The 25,916-nt window shown below is 37.2% G+C and overlaps 8 protein-coding genes and 1 long non-coding RNA gene across 16 annotated transcripts; 3 read left to right on the top strand and 6 right to left on the bottom strand.

Annotated features, from left to right (window-relative positions):
- Positions 1–278: 278 nt before the first annotated feature.
- On the bottom strand, positions 279–4,455 carry LOC110851783. Of its 6 annotated transcripts, none has more exons than XM_035854136.1 (9): positions 4,361–4,439; positions 4,157–4,272; positions 3,714–4,072; positions 3,373–3,632; positions 2,366–3,273; positions 1,262–1,370; positions 899–1,184; positions 614–767; positions 279–544 (listed from the first exon to the last, which is right to left on the bottom strand). In XM_035854136.1, the coding sequence occupies exons 2-9, from the start codon at positions 4,170–4,172 to the stop codon at positions 360–362; spliced, it is 2,277 nt and encodes a 758-aa protein (XP_035710029.1). In that variant the 5' UTR covers positions 4,173–4,272; positions 4,361–4,439; the 3' UTR covers positions 279–359. The 6 variants fall into 6 exon arrangements, with proteins under 6 accessions (XP_035710029.1, XP_035710028.1, XP_021955372.1 ...); XM_035854135.1 differs by having other exon boundaries at positions 4,351–4,369; XM_022099680.2 differs by having other exon boundaries at positions 279–541; positions 4,157–4,455.
- A 212-nt stretch (positions 4,456–4,667) lies between these two features.
- On the bottom strand, positions 4,668–6,791 carry LOC110852493 (carbohydrate sulfotransferase 5). 2 transcript variants are annotated; one of them, XM_022100581.2, is made up of 6 exons: positions 6,515–6,791; positions 6,024–6,074; positions 5,780–5,906; positions 5,621–5,699; positions 5,181–5,559; positions 4,668–5,101 (listed from the first exon to the last, which is right to left on the bottom strand). In XM_022100581.2, exons 1-6 carry the CDS (start codon positions 6,685–6,687, stop codon positions 4,738–4,740), a joined length of 1,173 nt encoding a protein of 390 aa, XP_021956273.1. In that variant the 5' UTR covers positions 6,688–6,791; the 3' UTR covers positions 4,668–4,737. The 2 variants fall into 2 exon arrangements, with proteins under 2 accessions (XP_021956273.1, XP_035710033.1); XM_035854140.1 differs by having other exon boundaries at positions 5,780–5,953; positions 6,024–6,646.
- Positions 6,792–7,125: 334 nt separating this feature from the next.
- LOC110852001 lies at positions 7,126–9,993 on the top strand. The gene is made up of 8 exons (XM_035854138.1): positions 7,126–7,308; positions 7,468–7,698; positions 7,790–8,120; positions 8,205–8,383; positions 8,463–8,702; positions 8,769–8,976; positions 9,039–9,377; positions 9,456–9,993. The coding sequence occupies exons 2-8, from the start codon at positions 7,561–7,563 to the stop codon at positions 9,776–9,778; spliced, it is 1,758 nt and encodes a 585-aa protein (XP_035710031.1). The 5' UTR covers positions 7,126–7,308; positions 7,468–7,560; the 3' UTR covers positions 9,779–9,993.
- Positions 9,994–11,593: 1,600 nt separating this feature from the next.
- Positions 11,594–12,351, bottom strand: LOC110852284 (peptidyl-prolyl cis-trans isomerase FKBP1A). Its single transcript, XM_022100307.2, has 3 exons — positions 12,210–12,351; positions 11,970–12,130; positions 11,594–11,898 (listed from the first exon to the last, which is right to left on the bottom strand). The coding sequence occupies exons 1-3, from the start codon at positions 12,244–12,246 to the stop codon at positions 11,719–11,721; spliced, it is 378 nt and encodes a 125-aa protein (XP_021955999.1). The 5' UTR covers positions 12,247–12,351; the 3' UTR covers positions 11,594–11,718.
- A 23-nt stretch (positions 12,352–12,374) lies between these two features.
- Positions 12,375–14,693, top strand: LOC110852283 (kinesin light chain). 2 transcript variants are annotated; one of them, XM_022100306.2, is made up of 8 exons: positions 12,375–12,583; positions 12,641–12,972; positions 13,044–13,121; positions 13,199–13,332; positions 13,409–13,565; positions 13,662–14,023; positions 14,108–14,358; positions 14,426–14,693. In XM_022100306.2, the coding sequence occupies exons 1-8, from the start codon at positions 12,576–12,578 to the stop codon at positions 14,598–14,600; spliced, it is 1,497 nt and encodes a 498-aa protein (XP_021955998.1). In that variant the 5' UTR covers positions 12,375–12,575; the 3' UTR covers positions 14,601–14,693. The 2 variants fall into 2 exon arrangements, with proteins under 2 accessions (XP_021955998.1, XP_021955997.1); XM_022100305.2 differs by having other exon boundaries at positions 12,375–12,568.
- A 130-nt stretch (positions 14,694–14,823) lies between these two features.
- LOC118436325 lies at positions 14,824–16,524 on the bottom strand. The gene is made up of 2 exons (XM_035854139.1): positions 15,621–16,524; positions 14,824–15,549 (listed from the first exon to the last, which is right to left on the bottom strand). The coding sequence occupies exons 1-2, from the start codon at positions 16,407–16,409 to the stop codon at positions 14,878–14,880; spliced, it is 1,461 nt and encodes a 486-aa protein (XP_035710032.1). The 5' UTR covers positions 16,410–16,524; the 3' UTR covers positions 14,824–14,877.
- A 1,386-nt stretch (positions 16,525–17,910) lies between these two features.
- LOC110851738 (plasma alpha-L-fucosidase) lies at positions 17,911–20,036 on the top strand. Its single transcript, XM_022099629.2, has 9 exons — positions 17,911–18,237; positions 18,316–18,392; positions 18,460–18,566; positions 18,629–18,724; positions 18,792–18,853; positions 18,994–19,135; positions 19,226–19,426; positions 19,503–19,665; positions 19,726–20,036. Exons 1-9 carry the CDS (start codon positions 17,968–17,970, stop codon positions 19,970–19,972), a joined length of 1,365 nt encoding a protein of 454 aa, XP_021955321.1. The 5' UTR covers positions 17,911–17,967; the 3' UTR covers positions 19,973–20,036.
- Positions 20,010–22,190, bottom strand: LOC110852003 (lipase 3). Its single transcript, XM_022099956.2, has 8 exons — positions 21,873–22,190; positions 21,560–21,770; positions 21,367–21,484; positions 21,169–21,283; positions 21,014–21,071; positions 20,736–20,809; positions 20,498–20,662; positions 20,010–20,414 (listed from the first exon to the last, which is right to left on the bottom strand). Exons 1-8 carry the CDS (start codon positions 22,086–22,088, stop codon positions 20,010–20,012), a joined length of 1,362 nt encoding a protein of 453 aa, XP_021955648.1. The 5' UTR covers positions 22,089–22,190.
- A 509-nt stretch (positions 22,191–22,699) lies between these two features.
- On the bottom strand, positions 22,700–23,527 carry LOC110852553. Its single transcript, XR_002548143.2, has 2 exons — positions 23,247–23,527; positions 22,700–23,168 (listed from the first exon to the last, which is right to left on the bottom strand). It is a non-coding gene; the product is annotated as an uncharacterized LOC110852553 (long non-coding RNA).
- Positions 23,528–25,916: the final 2,389 nt, after the last annotated feature.

The raw sequence follows: 25,916 nt of genomic DNA on the forward strand, positions 1-25,916 counted from the left end.
CGGACATACATATACATATTACTATAAGGATAAGTACGTACTACATCTAGAGTCTAGAGTAATATGCACATGGTCTCTGTATGCTTTTTAGAATCTAATAAAATTAAACCCAAAATTTAGGATGCCATTTATCAAATGGAAATTATGAACGTTATGTTAGTGTATTACCCAAGATTATTTTATTCTGAATATTACATCAAATATTAAGCTAGTAAATAAGTACTTAATATTTATGAAATTTATCAGTATAATAAATCAACTTAATATAAACTCTATAATAAATCAGCAATGAACAAATTATTTATTTGTAGAAGAATTCATGGATTCTTTACAAATTATTTAACCTAATATGATATCGATCAATTCCTGTCCCTACGCTGTGATTGAATAAGCCACATTCTTTCTAAAACTTTTTTCTCTCGTTCTGACAACTCTTCCTCCTGCCGTTCTACATCAGTAATAAAAGTTGTTCTTCTGCTGTGAGGAAGTTCCCACCGAATCCCTTTGTCACGATCATCTATACGCACTCTACCTTGATTCCCTGCTGAATGGTTTTTGAATTAATGACTACAATAATGAACTTGGGACAATAATAAGGATTATTGATTATTACTTTCAGGTCTTCCGCTGATAGTTTGCAGTTGAGCTGGAGTTATCCATTCAACTTTTTTAGCAGTTCTTGACGAGTGGCTAATTTCATCTATTTCGACACGCCTAACAGGCCCTTCCGTTCCACGTTTGCTTCGTTCTTCTTCTTTCCGATGAGCCTTGTTGTAAGACAAATAAATAAATATTCACATAAATAGTCAGGTTCGTTTGAAAATACTGGCTTACAAATTATGAATTTAAACATTCAAGGTAGACCATGAGGGATTAAAATATAGTTAAAAATGTTAACCTCGCGTTCTTTCAGTTGGTGCTTCTTTGATGTACCAGCAATAGAAATTTTATTGGATTTAATTGCGCCTTCCTTCCTCGATTTCTTTATCTCTGACTCTAAAGCCTTTTTCTGGGCTTGAAGTTTTTTTCTTTGTGCTTCAATTTCTGATAATTTTCTTTCGTTTAGAAATCTATCGAGAGAACCCAGAGAAGATTTTTCTGCACTGAATTTATGCAGCACATTATCCCTTTCAGAGTCGCGTGCGACCTTGTTTTTCAGTCCATCCCCAGAACTGAATGGTCTTCTAGCAAACATGGGGCATTAGAAATTTTAACTTAAATATTCTTCAAATGTGGATATAGTTCAGAATTTTAAAATTACTCTAATTTAGATTGCAGCTGTACAGGTGGATCAAAACTTGGGTTGTGTAAATACAGTACAGATGGCCCACCGCTAATAGGCTGCTGATTCTGAATTTGTACCGGCGGAACTAAACATGATACGAGAAGATTTAATTAATATTATTAATATACTGAGGGTAACGATAACGTTTTTGACCTTTAATATCTTTGGCTCTATTAGAAATTCTGAATTGAAATTTTTAGAATTTGTTCACCTTATAGTCAGCATTATGGGTCTAAAATTTCAATTCGCTAGTGTAAATAGCACCAGAGATATATTGATACGAAAAAATGTTTCTGTTAAAAAGCGTTTCCAAAACTGATTTTTTTAAAATTTCAGAATATTTTTAAAACACTCTGGAATTGCGAATTATTCATAGAATTTGATCTGGGTGGTATGAAAATTTGTGGCATCTATGTGGCTTTCATCAGCAACTCATTAATCTCCCAAAATGTTTTTAACTCTTTCCAGACCAGGTGGATTTGTATAAAAAAGCGTGAGAAAAGTTTTTTTTGTGGTAAATGGAATTTTATAAATCTCAATAGTTGAAATATTTTCATGTTTATTATTTTTGCAGTTAGAGGAGACCTTACTGATGGTAATACAGACAGATTTTGGATTGCAAATATTTAATTTCGTGTTATGGAGTTAGTTGGAAAAAATTAGCGACATTTGGACACATTGGGGGCTGTTATAACTTTTGCTCTGAAACTCTACACAGTAATGTTTTTATCAAACTTTAAACTGTATTGTGTACTGCAGACATGGGGCCGCATAATTTGCTATTTTCTGATATTTTTAAGTTATCAACAACTGCCCCATGTGCTTCCATAGGGTAATTTATGTCTGGAACAAAAAAAACATCAGTGTTTTACTCTGGGGTTAGTGGAAGGTCTGCCATGTACACTAGCGAATTGAAATTTTGCACCCATAATGCTGACTATAAGGCGAACAAATTCTAAAAATTTCAATTCAAAATTTCTAATAGCGCCAAGGATATTAAAGGTCAAAAACGTTATCAGGGGGACGCCCCACCCTTAGTATGCGTTAAGGATAAAGCACAATTTTAAATTAATTTTTTACGCGAGATTGGAACAGCATTTTTGGCACAGGGATTTGGCACAAAACGTTCCTCTTCAGGAGGTGGTGTCGAAATATGATAACGAATTATTGATGCTAACGTGCGTGGGGGACGTTTTGGCCGTCTGTCAGCTGAACCGTGCCTGGATTTTGTCTGGATTTTGTGGTTTGAAGTTCCATCGGCTTGCCTGATTGATTTTTCCAGATTCAAATCTTTCTTGCCTTTTTCTAATCCCTTTCTGTTTCTTTTAGGTGAAATAGACCGCCGTCTCCTAATTGGACTTTTTGAATTTGTTCGTCTTCTTGCCTTCTTATGACGATCGGACCTTTCCGAACTATTACTGCGGCTTCGCGATCGTCTTTTCTTACGGATTGAAAATAGTTCAAGCTCTTTCGGTTTTTTAGGCGATTTAGATCTCGATTTGGGTCGTTTTTTTGATAATTTTGGCGAGGGTGTCCTTAATTGTAGTCTTAGGTCACGATTACGTCTATTTTCTTGCTGTTGTCTCTCAAAATCTTTCGTTATCACTGGATTTTCGTCTCTCAAATCGATTGAGAGCGTTCCACCAGCAGTTCGATAATTTGACTGCGTTATTTTCGTGCTGGAATGAGTTAAAGCTTTCTTATCTTTAGAGGAGTGCCGTCGATGTTGTCTTTGCTCAGGATGGGTTGAACTTGATTTAGACTGTTTTGATTTGTGAAGAAGATTGAGAGAACTAGGCATTTTAGGGAGTGGGCCGAAATTAAGCGAGGCATCAGTACCAGATTTTGATGAGCTGATATTATTTGGGGTGAAGTCTTGAGAGACAACTTGTACCCTTTTTGCATTAAACTTGAAAGGCATTCCAGACACGGGAAACGCTTCAACAACCACTTTATCTCCAAGGCTCGGTCTGTCACCAGTTACCGTACTATTTAAAGTATTTAAAAAACCCAACGTTCAATTATTACATACAAATCTGTAATAACTTGAAAAATATAACACGATGAAATCGTTAACTAAACCTTACTTGAATAAGAAGAACACATCACCACTTATCATTCCGAAAGTGTCCTGAACTTGTGTGACCACTCCTGTGATTAATTCTGTTGTAGGAGCCGTTGAAGAGGGTCCAGCAAACGCTAAATTTCCACCCATACCAGCAGGGATAAGGAGCTGAATCGGGGCAGAAGGTTGTGGAAACTTGGCTTCCAGCTTTTGCGCCACGAGCTCTGCTGCCATTTCAAAAATGGACGAAAAGTTTGCCGATCCGATGGGATTGGAACGCTGCTGATTAACAATCCATCATGACAAAGTCACCTCAATCAGCTAACGTTAATGCATATAATACTGCTGAATAAAATAGCGAACCTGCTGTGGTAAAGAGATAGCTGATGAAATGTCTATATTATTGTCAGTGTAATTAAATCCTCGCCTAATAAAATCGACTCGGTCATTGACAGTCGTCCATTCGGGAAACTGGGACGTTTTTCTGTCCCCGCTGTTCATAATATTGTACTCATCTCTGCCCATCATGTCACGAACTTGAAGATTGTGATTATTTTCACCATAAGATGATGCTGAACCAGCAGGTGCGTCTCCTAAGAGGTCAAATCGATTGTTGTTGTAGTTGTCCTCACCCTGTCTATGTTCCCCACCAGCAGGTCGATACGATTGACGACGAGGACCTGCTTGAAACTCAAAGGAAAGTCGAGCACTGCGTTCAAATTCTGTACTAATAAAATCACTTGTTATTTGTAAAATCAAAATTATTTATTTATAATACGAATTCAAAACTTGATGCAACAACTTGCCATAATTTGAATCCATCCTGACTGAACCCAATTATAACGTGCAATCAATTGTAAATATTTGTAAACAGTATTTTGCCAATCGTCAATTTCCGTATCCCGACGAATCGCAGGATTTGCTAAGTAAGTAATTGTAGTTAGTACAACAACATTCTGTCTTCAGTTACGTTATATTATTTATTCTTTAATAATTTTACAACAGCTAACAGTTGTGGCGTGTGAAAGTCGCAAGAGTGAAGAGTTGGCCTCAAAACAACAACATTTGAACATTTGATGGAGTTAGTGGAGTAATTTGATGGAAAGGGGTAGTATGAAAGTTGGTTCTGCACTTCATTGCCACGTTTTTCGCTTTCTTCAAGAATCTCATACTTTCTTTCTACAGCAAAAACTATGCCATGGATGTGCATCGAAAATTTGAATCGAAACAATTTTATAGCAATCTCATTACGTTATTCACAAGATGTAAATTACAACCATTTAGTACTTAAACTAGGCCACGTTTATCAATGGAAAGTAATATGAAAATACTAGAATTTATTTATATATAGAGGAAAAACTACAAATATGTCAAAAATTTGTAATGTTCAATCATCCGAGGCGATTTTCATTTCAGGCCAGGGAGGTGGGAGCAATGGTACAGCTATTGTAGACTCGCCAATCCTCGTGAATGGCAATGGCTCGTACCCCCATAAGTTCATGGCTTCTTGACATTGCGTCTCAATGTTTTGAAGAACATGGGAATCATTATTATCTTGCAAATAGTGGTCAATCCAATGAAAAGGCATTGTTTTGGAGTCACGAAAAGTTGAAAAGTCATTTCCAACTCTTGTGACCGTGTGCGATGCTATGAAATTTTGAATATCAGGATGGTAGTCCAGTCGGAAAAATCTCAAGATGCTCTTTATCTCAGGCTCAACATTCATCATGAGATCTTCATACCGAATAAATCTACAAACATAATTAATTATATATATATCTGAAACTGAAAATTTCACTCTCAAATAAGAAAATATCTTTGATGACACACTTTATTTGACCTGGGTACTTGTCACGCAGCTTGGCCCCCGCCTTGAAGTCGGCGACCATATCGGCGCAGACCCTGGATGTGTCGAAACAGTCAGGGCTTTTTTGACACCACGTTAGGTTTCGTCGAGATAGGAGACTGCCTCTTGGGTCTCTGACCAGGAAGAGGACTCGCAGATTCAAGGCGTCATCGCTCAATAAGGATTCTGCGAGTGAGAGCCGAAATCTTACAGCTTTCATTAGTTGGATGGAAACGCTGTTACAAGTTTTTGATAGAAATTCCCAATCGGCACATAAATGTCTTTGACGCTCGCAATGGACCCAAACCTTTGGATTATGATTATGAGGATACACGTGTTCCACTCCAAATTCAATGTACTCTTCTGTATAATAATTTAGGATTAAAACAAGTTTTCCAAGAATCGCTTTCATCACTCTGTTTACGTAAACTGGAGTAGTCACACTTCATCAGGTTCTTTACGAGTTGTGTCGCTTCTTGTGCAAATGGCTCTCCTGAACGCGCCTGCATAATGACATTTCAATTAAATGCATATTATCCGAAAATACATAGATCGTAGAACAATTTAATACGCGTGTATGCACCTGTACAATTCTAAACTGGTTCAATGGTTCAAAATGATAATATGTTTCTGGATGACTAGCAACAGCTTCACCCACGAAAGTAGAACCTGATCTCCAAGTTGAAATAATCATGTTTTGAAGCGTTGCACTGTCCATTAAGACCATCAGAAAATTAAATAAAAATTCATTTTTCCGCTAAATAGAGCATAAGAGTGTATAACTAGTACATGTCGCATTGATTGAATTAAAAAACATAAATGCTCACGATTTATCAGTTTTCAAAATGGGATGTTTTGCACCCCAACTATCATCATCCCTGGAATTAAAATTGTGCCTAGAGTTATGAAACCCTCAGCGTAATATGGACAGCATTGTTTAACCCGAGTCAGATTATCAATCAACTCGTTTATATATTTCGTGTCATTGCATATTTTCATATCCAATTACATTTTTAACACTGTCACAATTTGGTAATAGTAACACTTTATTCTTATTTTGGTACTAAATATTGCCATTATCTCGAATATCAATTTTCTACGAGCATTTCAAATATTTTTATCAAACCTGACCCCTGTGACGCCTTCGGTCAAGCACTGACTTAGGATTAGTGACTTGACTACCAAGTGTAGTCGTTTTACGCGAGTTGGTTTACCAGAAACAGGACAGACGCCCAAGGCCTGACTCGGGTTAAAAATTGCTAAATAAATGTATGATATGATATGTACTACAAGTAAACACAGGTCAATAATTAGTTACAGATAATTTATGTCCTTCTTGTCCCCTGTCTCTTCAATGCGACTGTTGATCCCTTCCTGGAAATTTTTCTCATACGTTGAGAAATTTATGATTATGACGTAGAGACTCATGACAAGTGTCGCAACTGTTAGAATTCGCTTCACTTCACAAAGTTTCCTATTAACAATTCTCATTTTTGAAACAGGTATTAATCCGTAATTAATTGACCTGAATTATTTACGTACATATGTCCGCCTAAGTATATACGACAATGACAATACGTACATACATACTGTTGTACTTGTGTATTGGTTTTTTAATTTATACCGATACCGATATTGTGATAGTATATCAGGATTGCAAGTGCTTTGTGATCTTATCTAACTTGACCATGATGTCAATTATTCCCAATGTCAATAAATCATAGATCATGTAGATACACATATTACTTATATAAGGGAAATTGTAATTTGTGGTTTTAACATATGAAAATATGAGGATGAGAAGGCTGAAGGGTATCATGTCAATGTCGGAGAAAGCATGCAAGTTTATATAGCCTTCTCGCACAACTAACTCGTAGAACTCGCAGAACTAACTCGCAAATCGGATTCATTTCAGGAAGGAAAACGTGAATTCAGCTTCGGATGAGACACAGACTTGGCAACATTCTTATTTATTTGAACTTTGTCAAAGATCTTGACTCATTTTCCTAGTCAAACATTTGTTACAAATTATTACAAATTATAATATATGATGGGAGGGATGCCATGAACTAGAAGAAAAGCTGCTGAAGACAACAGCATGGAAATGGAAAGGTACTTTAGTCTATGCCTAAGACTATTTGATCATGAAATTAGAATACCTTAGAGTCTAATGTATACTAATAATATTAGTCTAATATGCATGATCAAATGGTAAAGAAATGGTATAATTAAATTGTTGAATGTCATATTATCTGGATTTTCGAATTCTAGATTGTTTATGGTTATTCACCCGCTTATCACTGGTAAATAAACCATGCATTCAAGGACTAATATGGACCTTATATACTAAAGGACAATTTCGCAATGACATCTTCTCGGTTTACCGTCATTTTTTCTAAATATATTATTACTACTACGCGTACGCCACGGACGAACCACTTTCGCTTCAAATGGGGACAGCCTCAGCAGTGTCACTTCCTAAGTACTGGAGATAATCTTTGGGCAAGACATATTTAACTTGTCCGTGGTCCAATTACTACTTGGTTGAGCACATTATTGCTGACAATATTGTGTGTATCATTTTGTCCATCAGAACAGAAGAACGTCGTCGGAAACTGTTGGACTTGGACAATGGTCTCAAAAAAGTAAACCGAGACAACGAAGGGGCGTTGGCAGGAATGTCTCCGAAGAAAACAATCGACTCACGGAGGTTATTACAATTTACGAAAAGTTGACAAAATCTCGTGACCGTGAGGAGGAAGTCAGAAGTGGCGATGATGAAAATTCAAGCGAAGACGTGTTTCGACCATCTTCCAGTTACTTTGATTACTTGGGTAAAGCCGAGGATGAGGAATCTGGGGGAGCAGGAGGGGGCATTAATTCTATTCTTCAAAGAATACGGTCTTCCCCCATTGCTGAACCAGGTTAGTGAAGAATACAAAAAAAACTTAAAGGGCAGTTTGACTTCTTGTTGTATAATACAATTAAATACAGTTTAAATGTTTTAGGAAAATTTGCACCAAGCTCAAACAATAGCGAAAGCCAGAGTCCGAAAGTTTTAGACTTTTCCAAGTTTCGCAATATTTTAGGAAAAAATTATGCTTATTTTTCTGCAAAAACAGGACTTTTACAAAGCCATACTTTAGAATCTTTGGTTTGGGATGGATCCTTAGCAGGGGAACAAGGGGTCAGTGCATATAATAATTATTTGCAGATAAAAGAATAAGCCAATTTAGTGCAATAATGAATGGTTTTATTTTATATAGACAAATAATACAGCCACTACGATCCCCCTCAAGTCACACGATCTTATTCTAAACACAAAGCAATTTTGCTTGAGCATTATAAATCCGACCGCAAAAGACTTGGCCTTTCTAGGTAGTCAACTTCATGTCCATGACCTCACACTTCGAGATATCCGCAAGGAAAATACCGAAGAAAAGGTTGAAGTATTTAAGCATTACACATTCCTTTCCCTAAGACCATACTTGGATAGCAAATCAGAGGTACGTATACAACATAATATTATGTAATATCTCAGTGATCATAGATAAAATTGAAGGGTTATATAGAGTAGCACGCCTACAGATTTCACTCAGTCGACAATCGACAAGAACATGCAACCTCTTCTTACTCGAAGCAGGGATATCGACTTGAACATTCTACTATTTCCCGATTTTGTTATAATTGTCCACCAAGGTCATCATTGGAGTGGGTTTAAGGACATGTTGGGTTTTCTCAATTTGCTTTGTTCGTATGGGAACTCGTCTCTCACTCCAGGTAGTCCAACAACTAATAACCTATAAAGATTGGGGACAAAAGTAAAAAACCTGTCATTTTAGATTGGATTCTTTTTTCAATTTTTATTGAGCTAAATCAAGATGCTAAATATTGTGTAAAGTCACTTGAACCTAAAATTCTCAACTTAAAAGTTGCCGATTCTATCATGGAAAATGGGGGTGAAAATCTCGACAAGGATGCCCTTGCGACTGAGTTATCCAACGTCCTAACTAAAAACTTTGAGAATGAATTTGAAATCTATAAAATTAACGGATTCATAAAACCCAAAATCAAGGTTCTGAAATTGCTTCGTCCCAAATGTGGAAATCGAATAGGATCTGGGGTTCTAAACCTGCTGTCTGGGACTAGAAAAGAGTTTGAAGAGCTTGGGGAGGCTTTGGGTAAGCCAACCGGCCTTAAACTGCACAATTGTAGTAATTGAGGGATTTTTATGACTTGTCATGAATTGGTTTATGCAGACCACTTTTCTCATATCCTGGAAAGATCACAAGACACTTGTCTAACTATGGCGAATGTACGTCAAAGTCAAGAATCTAATCAGATGGGGAAAGCAATGAAAAGAATCTCTGAGGTCGCCCTTCTTTTCCTTCCACTGCAGGCGCTGGCAGGATTTTTGGGGATGAATGTGCGTGTCCCCTTCCAGCAAGTAGACTCGACTGCCCCTTTCTGGGGGATTATCCTGAGCTGCAGCGTTTTACTCGTGGGATTGTACCGAGTAAGCAAATCTGCATCAAAAGTCCGAGTGGTTAAGAAGGCAACCTCAGTAGGATTTAAAAAGTAAGAGTCAGCAAGGGAAGTGATAAGTCAACTTAATTAAGCTAAACTTTTTAAAATCTAACGTAAGTAAACCTATTCTACACAAGCCCGTTCGTTTTTCATTTTTCTGATCACCAACCGCATTATTTACAACTTTTATGCTGCCTCAAAATGTTAATAAAGGTATTTCGTATAAGAAATCATACATATTAACTTAAATAAATCGATAATGTTCATAGATATGTATAATTTTAAATTAAGCAGTTACAACTCCATATATTTCCAGTCATTAGTAGGTACTTATTTCATCCAACTTCAAAAACCACGTATACAAGCTTAAAACCTAAAGTACAGATTTTTATAAAGTTCAACCAAATTTTTCAGACCAATCAGACCAAATCTGTATATGAAAAGTTGCATTTTATTTTTATAAAAATGAGATTATCATTCTGCATCACTATCAACTATCAAATGCAAAGTCATAAAATATTCAAAATAAGTAACCTAATAAAGTAAAAATATCACAAGCCATATAAATAAATTTATAAGTGACAGGTAATATCGACTTAAAAATAATTATAGTATGTATAGTATTTATTGATATACGGCCTGCAGCCCTCATCATGTCAAAAATAATTATAGAGTTGCAGGTTAAGAATAATTTTATTTGAATTTACTAAATTATCTACACATACATATGTACAGATTTATGTACAAATTTGAAAACAAAACATGTGGGATAAAAGCATGATAATACTATTAATGATGTAAGACATCATACTAGCGTAACTTGTACATATTTATTAATCAGTTATTCGTAAATATTGGTGCTTCCGAATGCACATTTTTTGGGCCAATGAGCTAAATACAAAATTGAAAAGCTTTTTATTATTTGTCCTTTGAGTTTTCTAGTTTGAAAAGTGTATTACCTTGTACTGTTTATCCCTGTAATCATCCCAGGGATGAGAATGGGAATGGTCAACAATGACTTCAGGGTTCTTGAATAGCGTTCTAAGCCCCATAAAAACACCCACCGTCACCGCTGTCCCGATTAAACCATACAGTGGAAAGATCTGTAAAAGATGCGTACCATTACCATATGCGTACTCATATGCAGTATCAATAATTTGATACAATGGACCTATTCTTGCCCAATTACTTACCGAGTAATACTTTCGCAAGGATTTAATCGAGTGTCCACTGAATCCTTGAAATCCCATATTATTATTTCGTACGTCAGGATTCCCATGTATTGCCATTGTAGATATGATTGAAGATGATTTCCAAGTTATTTATGGCTTATTAGATATGTCGTTGTGTGTGTGTACTGCAAGAATACCACAATTTCACTATGAATGAAGAATGCTTATCTTACGAATGTCCAGAGAAAAGTGCTTGGTAAAACACCCAAAATCGGGCTATTTATTCGTATCATTTTGCCTGTGTATGGTGAACATGTCACGTATGCAGTCGCGAAACCGTGAGCTAGAGCACAACGTTGTGGCTAGAGCCGAGCCGACCAAAATATTTACTTGCAGAAAACCTGCGTCAGTCACTACCATAAGATCTATGGTCACTATAATAGTTGATGGTACGAAAATATATACTTCTGCCTTGTATGCTTGTAAGTGATAATATTACGTCATAGTCAGGGTAAAAAAAACCAGTTTAGGAGACAGTGAATGAATATGAAAAATGTAATATTGCAATATTTGTATGTAATTTATATGTAATCCACATATAATATCCACATATATATATCCACATTAATATCATAATCTAAGGTAATCCAGGAAAACGTGAATTTTCACATTCCAGGTATAATTTAAAATCACAAAAGTGTAATAGTACTTTCATTTATTAATACAATTGTGAGAAACGCTACAAAGATATGACACAAAGACAGAAAATGATAGTGTGAAGTAAGTTGTATATATATAAGTAGTAAATTAAAAAGAAGGGGTTTTATTTTTTGCCCTTCTTTCCACCTGCAGCACCCCCACCCTTCCCCTTCGTAGACTCCACCCCCAACAGTTCGATGTCAAACACAAGGGTCGCGTTCTTAGGAATTAATCCTGCTTTTCCGGCGCCACCATACGCCAACTCTGGTGGGCAGGTCACTCGGGCCCTTTGCCCTACACTCATCTGTCAAAAATATAAAGATTTGTAACGGGATTTCATACCAAAGGAGTGAGCATATACATATAAATTATTACCTGTGTGATGGCCTCCTCCCATCCTTTGATAACTTGACCTCCACCAACTTTGAACTTTAGGGGTTCGTTACGGTCACGAGACGAGTCAAACTTCTTCCCGTCAGTCAGGGTTCCCGTGTAGTGAACAGATACCGTCTGACCTGCCTCTGGGAATGTAGCTCCTGGTTTGATTTTAAATTAAAATAATAATTGTGAAATAAGAAATTATATAATTTGTGACTTAATGAACAATCAACTCACCATCTCCTGATTTTAAATTTTCAAATTTGATACCCATTTTATATTATCTATATCTGTATGATTTGCACAGACAAAATGAATTGTACGAATAATTAGTAAAGTTTCTTGATTTAAATTTGAAGCTGAACACCGACTGGGTGGAAATTGGAATACTTCATATGCTTCACAGACATTCGCATACTACACAAACCAAAATAAAACATGTTTATTATGAGCCTTGGTGAGCCGCCAATCACACAACAAAAACAATCTCCACCACGTGCCAAGAAACAAATTTTGAAAAACTTGTTCAATAAGGGTCAAATTGCCGGAATTAGAGTGCTAGGCAGGAGAAGGAAACAAGAAGGCTATTACAATAGGTACTGAATGATAAGGTGAGAATTGATATAAATTATAAAGAGTGTGAATAAATCAGAATTTTTACTTTTTAGACAAATGGACAATCAACAGAGGCTGGATTCTCAGAACGGTGACAATTTGTCCGAACGGATTTGCTCAGTCAAAATTAAAGACGACGGAGGGGAGGAAGAGCATAGCAATCCTGCTGCTGATGAGGACGCCCCTTCCAAACCGTCCCGAACTAGATCCAGGTCAAGGAGTAAACTTCGTGCCGGTTATGAAGAGGCGAATGATCTTTTCGACGACGGGAAATATTCGCAAGCTTATAAAAAGTTTGCAATTGTATTTGACGGGCGAAAATCGAGCCTGGGTCCTGACCATGTCGATACTTTGGAAGCCAGAAACAAAATGGCATTAGCATTAGGTAATTTATTGATAACTGTGTAAATCTAAAAAGTAGTTATTTTGATTTGGACTCTGACCTTTTGACTATAGATGCGGACGAAAAATATGTGGAGGCGTTCAAAATGTACAGTGAAGTTTATCTAGGAAGGAAGAAGGTGTTGGGCGAAGGTGGGTGGAGGAATAGTGCAAGCAGAATTTATCAATTCGATTATTGATGACTGACTGGTTAAATTTAAATTTTATAGATGATCCCGATACAATTCAAACGCAACACGACATGGCTGCCGTTAGAGCAAATCAGCAAAAGTATGACTTGGCTGTGAAACTTTTTGAAGAAGTGTATGCCAAGAGAAGGGCAGTGCTTGGGAAGAACCATCCAGTGAGATTGCATTGTATATTATATAATATATAGCATTTCACTAAAGCTAAAGTTATTATTCTAATTGTCTTTAAAGAATACTCTCATGACGCGCCATGAGTTGGCATCGGCTCTGGATGACCATGGGAAGAGGAAGGAAGCTGGCAAGATTTACAAGAAGGTGTACAAATCTAGACAAGAAGTGCTTGGAGAGGAAGCAGCCGAAACGTTAGATACTGGACATGAGCTTGCTAGTAACGAAAATATGACTACCAATTAGAATTAGTACTCCTAAACAATAGCTATTTCTTGCATATTCTGTAATAATATTTAATATATTATATTATTAGGCAACTTGGAAGATATGGATAAGCATGACGAAGCTTTGCAACTTTACGAAAAGGTTTGGCAAGGACGGACGCGAACTTTGGGGGAAGAAGACCCAAACACTTTGGAAACAAGGCATGAGATGGCTGGAGTATTGCACTCTATGGAGAAATATGACGAATCCCTTAAAGTTTATGAAGAAGTTGTAGCTCTACGGGTGAAAGTATTGGGTGAGGATGACTGTGACACGTTGGAATCACAACATGAAATGGGAATGGTGCTGGCGGAATATGGCAAGCCACAGGAAGCATTGGAAATTTTGGAGAAAGTTTACCAACAGAGACGAGAAGCTTCTGGGGCACATAATGACGAGACTTTAGAAACTGTGAGTTTAATTAAACTATTAATACCGACAAGGGATAAACATTAACGATCCAGTTTTACTGTTTTTGTTTGTACTTCTTCGCAGGGCCACGAGCTTGGTTGTGTGATGAAGACATTAGGCAAGTTCAAAGAAGGGCTCCAAATGTTAAAGAAAATTCATTCCGGAAGGCGACAAGAGCTCGGAGACGACGATCCCGATACATTAGATACTGCGTTTGAAATCGGGGATATGCACCTATTAGAGAAGAGATATGGAGAAGCTGTCAAAATATTGCAAGATGTCTACAAAGCAAGGAAACGAGTCCTGGGAAAGGATGACGTGGAGACGTTGGACTGGTAAACTTGCTGGAAATCAATTGGGGAAAGTGTCTATAATTATATAATATGAATTTTTGTAATTTAGCGGCCATAAATTGGGAATGGCCTTGAGCGGTCAAGGAAAAAGTAAGGATGCGACCAAAATCTTTACAGAAGTGTACGAGCTAAGAAAAAGTACTTTGGGTGAAGATAACAAGGATACTTTGGAAACTTTAGCCATGATGGGAGGCAACAAACAGGCCAGGAAACAAAGTTCTTAATAATTTGATTATAGTAATTATTCAATTAAATAATGACCGTAATTGTTGAACCTATTTTTCATGGAAAATAAAATTATTGTTCGTAATATTAAACGATTTATACGAGCAAATATTTATTGAGGCACAAATTGCTTAGTTTACAACTAATTACTTCATTCTAATTTATTTGTCGTCATTACAAAATTATAGTTACAATAATTTGTCATTGTGCATACAAATAAGCAATACGTAATAATAAATAATAAATCAGAATCCTCCCTTCATGTATATACATAGTTTAGAAATTGATTTGAAGAAAAACAATAGCATAAGTCGAGATAAGACTGAATGCTGCCAATAAGGTGCCTCGGGTAATCGGGAAAAAGTCCCAAGCTGTAAAAGTGATAGGATTAGACGAGTAAACGCTCAAATGAGCCAAAACTGGATTTTGACATTTTGTTCCCAGTCGGGAGGAAATCATTGCTTTTGCCAACGCCACATTCACTTCCTGTCCTTTACTGTACACACTTCCCAGGGAAACAACAAAGAGGACGAGCCGAACTAGGATGGCTATCCCATTGCCAAAAAAGGTCACCACGACCTGGAAATTTTCAAGTTTGTGGGCATATCGAAGAGGTAGAAAAATTAGAACACACGCCAAGACGACAAGTTGTGCCACGTCCACAAGCAGCAATGGGCCAAGGACAGAGTTGATCTTAGACTGGAGGCGACCCACTGTTTGCAATTTCCTTACAACGAACAAAAGATAGTCCTCCTTGTGAATCTTGACCTTCTGTTCAGTGTCGCCTGAATTGAAGGGATCCTGATTACCCGTTACTTCATTCGGACCCTCCCCTACAGCAGGGACGGTAGACGCCGGACTTTTCGATAGGATGGAATGAATTGCCGTACGCATAAATTCCTGATGATTCTTGACCGCTACATTATCCATCGTTTCAATATAGTCATTCTGTCGACGTGACAAAGAACCACCTTCATTTAACCGTACATATGTATTAAGGATAATTTGGTATCTATTACCTGCTGGTGCTCGCTCTTGTCCATTATTGCATTAAAAGTGAATTCCAATCCCATCAACATCGTGCCAATTGTTTGAACGATTACCGTTGAAAAGAGACAACAAATCCCTTCCATCGTGGCTAGTCCAACCCACAGCCAGGCAATGATGGTCACTTGAAATAGAATGTAGGCCACATGTTGCCACTCATTGTACGTCTTCATATAGTAGAATGGGTACACTGGAGCCAGTGGCAGGCAAGCGGCATGATAGCCACACAGCACGATTGACACGATTGACATTGCAGCATAAATGACTTCGAATCGGACAACATGTTTCTTGGTCATAATGGGACAGAAAAGCCTCTCCAGGTCTCGTTCAATGGAACACCACTCTTCAAACAGGAGGACAACTGCTTTCCCCCGTACCATCATGAAGATCGAGGCGAGATACGGAGTCAATGCCGATATGAACCAAATACTTTGAGCCGCGAGCTGAAGAAATGTGTAATGTGGGATACAAATAATGAATGAAACGACCTGAAACGTCATGTAACAAGTGGTCACGAGGAAAACGAGAAAGCTCCACATGAACCAAAGCCCCATTTTGTACTCCAGATAAATAGTGTCCCCCAAGGTTATGAAGGAGAAGGGGAATACGCCAAATGCTCTACAAAATTGACCAAATGGGCGGACAACGGCCAGAATTTGGTTCACTGGTGCGGAGGAGGCGAATGGTAACTTGTTGGAGTAGATTTTATTGGAGGCGGAGGTGGGCAGATCTCCTCCACAAAGAAATGAAATTAACCCCATTTTGAGGGCAGCAAAGATTTCGAGGAAAGTCAGAATGTAGGTATGTGGTCACTCTTTATTAACCAAAGAGCAAGTGACAGATCAAAGCGCCTGACCTGTTCTGATACGCAAGCTATTGTTTGGAGAAGAAATAGAACAAACCGAATGTCAACCCAGAGAGGACAGTCGAGGAACTTCGATGTCTGTGTAGATATGTCATATGTGCCTTCGTATAATTGATGGCAGTGAAGTCTGGAATAAAATGGTTGCCTCATCAAAGTCTTGCATGTCTGTATTCCCCATCTATTAGAAGAAAATATCGCCTGTCGGGAGTAATTATTTATGTTGTTTGTCCAACAAGTGGACTACAGTAGCAGCCAATTTCTCCACGAAATGATGACATATCGCGAATATTTCTCCACATTACTTTGAGTAATTGGAAATGAAGAGAGAGAAACGGACAGTTTGAGAGAGATATGTATTTAGCTATTTATTCTCAACCATGTTCGTGACATGCAGAAAGAATGCGAGCGAAGTGTACGATTACTCATTTAAATATATCGACAATGTCCATAAAAACTCATTTCCTTTCTGGAAATGAAGTGAAGAATATATACGTATCGATTGGCTACTTGATTGGGTGCACCCAATTTAGATAGAAAATATACAGCCATGCAATTAAAAATACAACAATGCCACCCATTAACATATGTACATACTTAAATAATTGTTTGGTGAAAGTCGAACAACGAACAAGTTTGTTACAGATCTCCTAAAAATGCATGTATGATGTAGGTATTACAGTACTAATAATAATTTATCCTTGTTGCTTCTCTTCTCGCCGTATAGATATGGCCACATGTAGAGGAATGCTTATAATCATATAGAGACTTTGTAATGGCAATATTCTCCACTTTTCTCGCAAAAATTCTCCAAATGTCAACAACTCGGCGAATCGGTATTATCCAAACCTATACCATCTTAAAATTTCATGTTCCTACGACGATTTAAAATTTGGCTTTTATTTACCCCAATACTTAGGATTAGGTGACCCCCATCGGTCAATCATTCTACTGATCATGCCCACCTTTTAACTCATCAAATGCCTTTTCGAGATATATTTACATTTTAAGATTAGTTGTCCAAATCGGTTCAATAGCGTGTCACGGACATGATGATTCCATGTACTCGGCAAAAATACTCAAGTTCGGTCCCATCCCATCCCATCGTGCTTAATTTGTCATTATTGTTGTTGAATGATAATCTCAAAATATAGATAGTGCTTGTTGTCTGTACATTGTTTTGATTGAATGATATGTCAAAGTAAGTTCTTTTATTGACCAGCAAACTATACGACAAGCCTGTAACTTGATTTCTCTCTAAACTGCACTCTCATGTGTGATTGTAATTAAAATCACAAATGACAATTTATCGGTGATTGTCACATATGAACATGTTAATCTGTTATCATCATTTCCATTATAAAAGTTTAATGATGAATTATTTAAAAATAAAACATGTCTCTTAACGCATATGCACCATTCCAGTTTGACAAAAGAAGTCGTGACCAACTTACAAAATGAAGCCTCATCTTGTGACCATTGCAAGTCTTGTTTTCCTGGCTCCCTTTTTGGTCAGCGGCCAATATGACCCCAACTGGGAGAGCATCGACAGCCGACCATTGCCCCAATGGTTTGACGATGGCAAGGTCGGCATTTTCATCCACTGGGGCCTGTACAGCGTCCCGTCGTACATTAACGAATGGTTCTGGTGGAGTTGGCTTGGCGATAACTCGGAAGCACATGATAACTACATGAAGCAAAATTTTAAACCTGGATTTGCTTACGAGGTCAAAAAATAAAAGTTACAAGGACGTAAGGCATTTAAAAATCTACAGTAAATATTGCATGCTACATGCGTTTTGTAGGAGTTCGGACCCATGTTTACAGCGGAGTTTTATGATCCAGTCCAGTGGGCTGACCTATTTCAAAAGTCTGGAGCAAAGTACTGACAAAATGGTTGTATAATTACTTATAATTTGCTATGCACTTAAATCCATTCCTATTAATAGCTACGTAGTACTGACGTCGAAGCATCACGAAGGATTTGCAATGTGGCCCTCGTCTTATGGATTTGCTTGGAATGCAATGTCCGTTGGGCCAAAAAGGGATCTTTTGGGTTAGACTTCCTATTTTGAATCAAATTAAGCTACACGATAATGTTCAACATTCATATTTTAGGGGAGTTGGAAGTCGCAGTCAAGAATACAGGCATACACTTTGGAATCTATTATTCCCTTCTGGAGTGGTTCCATCCATTGTATGATCAGGATAAAGGTAATTTTACGACATTAAACATTGTGAGCATTTCTCTTGTACCAGAACTAATAAAATAAACCGAAAGCAAACAATTGGAACACCAGTCAACTACCTCAGATGAAATCCATACCTGCATTAAAAGAAGTGGTCAGTACTATTTATTTCATGATTATTTTACGTTCAATACATACATACATATGTATGTATGTATATATAGTGACTGAGCTATGGCCTACCGGGTAATAATTAATTACTAGGCAATTAAACTCTTATTAAACTCCCTGCAGATAACAAAATACAAGCCTGACGTCATATGGAGTGATGGCGAGTGGGAGGCTCCCGACACATATTGGGATTCTGTCGGTTTTCTGGCCTGGCTTTATAACGAATCTCCAGTAAAAGACAGTGTCGTCGTGAATGATCGCTGGGGTAAGTTAGCAATTATTCATAATTGACCTTATTGTCAATCCATCAAGCGAGGAAAACAGGATTATGTGCTATAACCTTTATTAATTACAGGTTCGGACACGCGAGGGAAACACGGAGGGTTTTATAACTTTGACGACCGCTACAATCCGGGTGTTCTAATTCCACATAAGTGGGAAAATGCCATGAGTTTAGATAAGCGAGCGTGGACCCACAGGAGGGAAGCCGTGCTTTCAGATTATCTAACCCCACATGAACTTGTGGACCAACTCATCGCCACAGTCTCCTGCGGAGGTGACACCTATTTCGTATAATTATTATTGCAAATATAAATATACTCGCTGTCAGTAATAGTGAAATTAAAAATTAGGAAATATTCTGGTCAATATTGGTCCAACTAAAGAAGGTACGATTCCCATCATTGCCCAGGAACGATTGCTGCAAATGGGGGAGTGGTTGGGAATTAACGGAGAAGCGATTTATGCTACTGTTCCATGGACTTATCAAAACGACACCGTTACCCAAGGGGTTTGGTAATGTGGAATGTTTCATACGCGCATCACATGGTGACCATAATTCAATTATTCAATTAGGTACACTTCGAACAAGGATATCACCAAACTTTATGCTATGACTACAATCTGGCCTGATGACGGTACCCTTCTTCTCGGAGCGGTCACACCTGCACAAGCTGGTAGTTTGCAAATGCTGGGCTCTCCTGCAGAAAATTTGCAATGGAGCCCAGCCACGCCATCCGGTATTCGGGTTACCTTGCCGCCAATGAATAGAAATAGGTCAAAATGGGCCTGGACAATTGTTGTCAATTTATTAACTTCTTAAATGAGGCTTATGTAAAAAAGAAATAGAATAAATAGTTCTATTTTTCTCCATGTTGAGCATAAAATTCGTCAGCTTTAACAATCGCTACAATCCTATTGTTCAACAAAGAATTAATGTTTGTAGCAAATAAGAAATCAATATGATTAAATTTTGGCCAGCTAATTTTCTTGAACTCTTTGACGTTTGCAAGTTTTTGTTTCATTTTGTACACGTCATGGCAAGAGACGAGATTGTCCTCCTCGCCACAATAGAGAACGACGGGGCTGGTCACTTTGGACAGGTCATAAATCGGCGGGACGGGTGTCCCATAAATTTCCATATTCCTTCTCTCTTGATAGTCATATTGACGAAAGTCCCCAGACTTCCAAAGCTGGAAGAGGTGAAACAAGGATTTCATGGAGGCACTGCTGAGTGCGTTCCTCATAATTTCTCCAGACATGTCCTGAGCAAAGTAAATAATTTTATGCGGATGGGTAGCAGATTTAAAGTATGACAATTTGAAACCGCATCAAAAGTATCACTCACATAATTCGTCTCTTCAAAGTCATATCCAAATATTGTCTCCAGCACTGCGAAGCAAATCCAATTAATTGTAAATCTATTGGAACAAATGTTTCCAACGACGGGCATGAACGGCATCACAATCGGGCTTACGAATGGTTGCGATAGATGAATCGAGTCATATATTTCCTTGAATGTTTATGATAAGAGTTTCTTTTCAAAAATTATTATTGGAGAAAATTAACCACTAGAAAATGCTTACTTGCTGCTTAAGAACGAGTGGGATTAGAGGCTCTATAAATGGTGCAGAGGTGTTACCAACATAAACGGAAGGGGCTGAAAGAATATTAATTTTTTTAAATAATTATGTTCAACGTATATGTAATCAGGTAATTTTAAAACACATTGTTTCAATTATATGCATGCACATGTAATTAGAGCAAATTATTTCTGCATTCTAAGTAAAAATGATGCACAAACTACAACGCTTGCTGAAATATATTTAAATCGATTTTTGTAAAATTCATAAACTTTACTAACCAAGTCCAATAAATGTCCTAACTTTGGCATTATACTCTGGAAATGTAGACATTGCGACCTGATACAATTGGTCATAATTCTTGTCATTTTATACCCAATTTGTTGACAATATTGCAACTATTATGTTATGGTTATGTCAAGTTCAGGAAAATCACCACAAATGCAGCACATCCCATGGAGTGAGATATGTAATAAAGGCTTTCTTGACCAGAGACATATAAAACGTAGTCAATAATTGCTGGAACATCGTTGACCCCAATTTCATGAAAACTGTATGCAAAAAAAGAATGTATTATCACTCTTAAAAAGTTTCAAACCGTTAAGCTTTGTGATAGAATTAACAAGTGCAAAACCTAAAATTCCAGTACTGATTCGAGGTCCATGAGTACGAAGTATGGTCCAGAGAATAATATGTTCCACGAGTGTGAATAAGCCAAACGTCGACATCTGCTTCTTCTGCAAGTCGATACGCTAAAATTGCCGATATCATTTGAGTTTCAATCAATATTCTCCCTTCGATTATTTTCGTAATGGCAAATAACCCACCTAGCGCCTTATCCACAGAGTTAAGAACCCAACTGAATCCATCTGCAATAATGCCATGATGGAAAATTGCAACCTTTTTAGGGGGACCGTCTTGAAACATGATATTCGACCGACCACGCGGAATTCGGTATAGCGAGGTCACATAGCCGTCGGTCGGGGAAGGCACGGCGTGCACTTCCAAAGGAAATCCATTTGCACGAATCAAATCTGGCTGAATTTTTCATAAAAAATAAATTTTTCCAGACCGGTTAATGCGTACAATTCTCATCTTAGGTTGGTTGGTCAGACTGCAAAAACTTAAAAGAATGCTCACCCCACTTTTGGAATCTCCGATTTTCAGTTTAGAGTCGAAATTTGCGTTATCCAAACACGATGAAAAAGTTTCCGAACATGTTTCAACCACTGACTCATCACTGTCAAAAGCGTATTTGCCTGTAGATTTGGTTACGTCGATAGAGGTGATTTCAATAAAGTTCGTACAGATTAAAGTCCATACGAGCAGAGTAGGCAGCAGTTTCGCTCTTGACATTTTGGAAGTATGTCGAGCGTCTTTAGGCCAGAGCTGCTATTATTCTTCTTTCAAATTTTGAACTAGAAGTTATTTTTTCCATGGGACATGTTGCAGTGAAGCATGAGCAACGAGCACATCTATCTGCTCAGATTTGTTAAGATGACACATGCACACATACATAGATACATATCTCATCATCTCATGAAACACACAAATAAGGCTGATTAAGAAAAAGTCCATATCATTGATGACTCATTTTGATTATTTTTATCACTTGATAGGTCCAAGACAACAGCATTTTTAATCCTGAGTTAATATTAAATGTTTGTATGCCACAAAAATTAAGTACTATGCCAAGTAATATGAAAGAATAGCATAAAATGTCATGGTCAGAGATAATTTAAATTCCAACACTACACGCTCTTTGGCTCCTTTAATTACATGCTGTAAATCTGATGCTAAGCTGTAAAATGCAGACAAACTTTGCCATGTTTTGTTCAAATAAAGTTATAAACAGCCTAAAGCTATTTATGATATTGGTGCAAAATGGACAGAAACGCTTAAAACATGTCATTTTTTACTTACCACAGTAAGTACTCAACATTTTGAATAAACTATTTCCAAACGAATCACAGTTAACTCTTTTTAGTTTATTATTAGAAATCAATAATTTCCAAAAGTAGTGGATGCATTTTTATAAGAACAACTGGAAACATATTCTATACAATTGTACAATGTTACGTAAAGTTACACAGCTACATAAATGGTTGATTACTTAAATACTACTCACAATTTGATACTGGAGGGAAATTGTTTATGCGGTGAAGATTCATAATGCAATGTCGATCTTCTTCTTCTCCTCCTGCCAGCCAGTGGAGTCAGATTTGGGGATACAGGAACATTAAAAACGCTAATCGTGTTTGGAATCGGAAGGAAATTAAGGGCTCCTATATTCCGGAGACCAGTTTGAGCAAATCCAATATTTAGCAGGCCTGCATTCAAGAAACCTTTGTTACCAATCCCCACATTTCCCACGCCGAAATTTCCTATTCCAAAATTCCCAACGCCAAAATTGCACCCACTAGTTGCTGTAATTGCCTGTAAATTAAGAGGAATATTGTACACAATTTATATAAAAATTATCCTTGAAGTAATCACAATAAAAATATTTCTCACCAAAACCAACCCCAGTGCAATTTGTAATACAGTCATCGTGGATAGCGGATGGAATATGACATGAATATTTTATTTCACATTGGTTCCCAACCATAAGAAATAATTAACACAGAAACACATAACTTTTCTTCCTCATCGCAAATGGAACAAATTTTAATTCAAAGTTGAGTCTATATAGATGGTCAATTTTATACTCATGCAGATATGTACATATGCGTATAACGCTTACATAAAGATGCATGCTGCAAGCTGAAAACGCCACAAAACAGCAATGCAAGATGTTTAGTATGTGATAGCAAAATATCAACAAATCTCATAATATTATATTGCGCTTGTGGTAAAGGTAAAATGTGTTCTTATGACGACACACGAATAGCTTGTGTACATGTTTAAGCATATGTGATCACACTGCACTGCAAAGTAACAAAGCTTTACATTATCAACCATTATTAGCTTTTTATTGTTGTATTGTTGATCAATTATGAGCATGTTGATAAGCATGTACCTATGTGATACCTACCTGATACATGTCTGTATATATATAGTGCATCTCTAATTCTATGGTACTGGCACTGCATTGTTGGGGCCCACAAATTATGTATCCAACCTCATTACAATTTTGTCTAGTAATATTCTGCGTATGTCGTACAAGAAACTGTCATTTAGAATTTCATTGACAAAAAAAGGATGCCTATCCCAAATATTTATTGGCCCTATTAAGTAAAATAGGGGACATGTAATCATTGGAGGTCCACATGGGAAGAAACCCAATATCCGGAGAAGGAATTATTTCATATTTTTACATGACAATAATTGTCATAGCAGTAGCACATACATTTGTGCCAGCAAGTATTTATTATAAGTATCATTTGTGTGGAATGTTACTAAAATTTAATATGATTTATAATTAATCAAGAAGTATGTACATTATGTGGCATGGATTATTAATGTCACAGGATTTGTATGGGTTTTTATCAGTTATACAAAACGAATTTCGAAAAGCCTACTACACGGGAGTCGTGCATTTAGAAACCCTAACCAGAAAATCAGAACCATAACCATAGAAGGATGTATACCTATGTATGCAACACATTCATGTTCTATTTAGACTACAAGCTTCATTTTCAGGAATATTCTCATCTCTTAAATAAATGAAAATTTCACGGCTGAAATTGTATACTAACTGCAAATACTATGCAACTAACCTATGCTAACTCCGAAACTGAATTACTTTTAAGTACTTTCAGAACTCTGTCGATACTTATTTAGCATTATATATTATTTGATCAGTCAGGTTTACCAGGAACTAAATAAGTAAGTACACATTACAGTACAGTGCTCACAGCCATGAACGATCTTGTTATGAATGTATTATCCAAGTTCAGCGAGTATGCTATTTTAATCCAAAACTGGTTTTTCTTTTTATCCAGTAGTTTTTGCGCATGTAAAAGATCAAGCAAGGTTCTTATATATGCTAATTGCTTGTTATCCATGACGCTAATATAACTTGGACCCTATAAATCATGCATTCATTTTGCAATTGCTCACAGTTTGCACTTGATACTTTGCAATTTCCAAATACTATTTTTTACACACAATATTCTATTTCATAAAAACTTTCCATTATGAAACAAATACACTTTTTGATACTCTTAAAATTTGTGACAGTGGCGTTTTCAAATGAAACCATATCAGGCTCGACTATATTTTCAGGTCTAACGAGGGATCCAAACCACGTACAATTTTTTCTTGTAAAGTATGTAATCTGCATACTTATAAATTATAATATTTGATCTTACAAAGGACAACTTATTTCGATGCATACATATTCTGCGTAATTGAAATACGTTTTTGTTTCTCAGAGACTGGAAGAACCAACAGAAAATTGTGGTAAACGATACAAATTCCTTAGCAAACTCAGGATTTCGCCAAGGGACCAAAACATTTTTGCTCATTGACGGCTATGACTCCCCACGAACCCCATTTTATAACTTAACAATAGAAGGTAACACCAGTAATTAGTCGACTCACTCAGCTATTTCCAAGTATTTAATAACTACCAACTACATTGTGCACCTCAATTGTAATTGACTGTACAGCAATTCGTGCCAATCGTGCCACTACAAACGATAACGTGATTATCGTTGACTACCGCAATTTATCTGGACGGGAAACAACATTTTCCGCAAACTCCTTCACCTCAGCGTTCCTTTACCTGAGCGTCGTGAGGAACACGAATATTTTGGGGGAGAGGGTTGCCAATTTTCTCCACTTTCTTCAACGCCAAGGAAATTTGTCCTTGCAGGATGTGCATGTTGTAGGAATGAGTTTGGGATGTCATGTGGGTACGTGTTTGAATTTGAAAGTCAGAGAATAGAGAACAAAGCCATCCTTGTTTTATTGCAATTTATTCTTTGACTCATGTAGCCGGTGCAACTGCACATTATCTTCAAGAGAAAAATGGTCACAACGTATCTCAAAATCTGGGTCGAATCACAGGCCTAGATCCAGCACGAACATTTTACCCGCTCCGAATGGTGCAGCGTCTTCGTTCTTCTAATGGTGGCGCCTCATTTATCGACGTTTACCACACCAATCGAGGAATCTTGGGCGAAGTGTACGAAGGAACGGTAGACCTCAACGTCTACGTGAACGGGGGCATTATCCAAC

This window comes from Folsomia candida, unplaced genomic scaffold (genome assembly GCF_002217175.1).
Source record: "Folsomia candida strain VU population unplaced genomic scaffold, ASM221717v1 Fcan01_Sc007, whole genome shotgun sequence".
Taxonomy (NCBI): domain Eukaryota; kingdom Metazoa; phylum Arthropoda; class Collembola; order Entomobryomorpha; family Isotomidae; genus Folsomia; species Folsomia candida.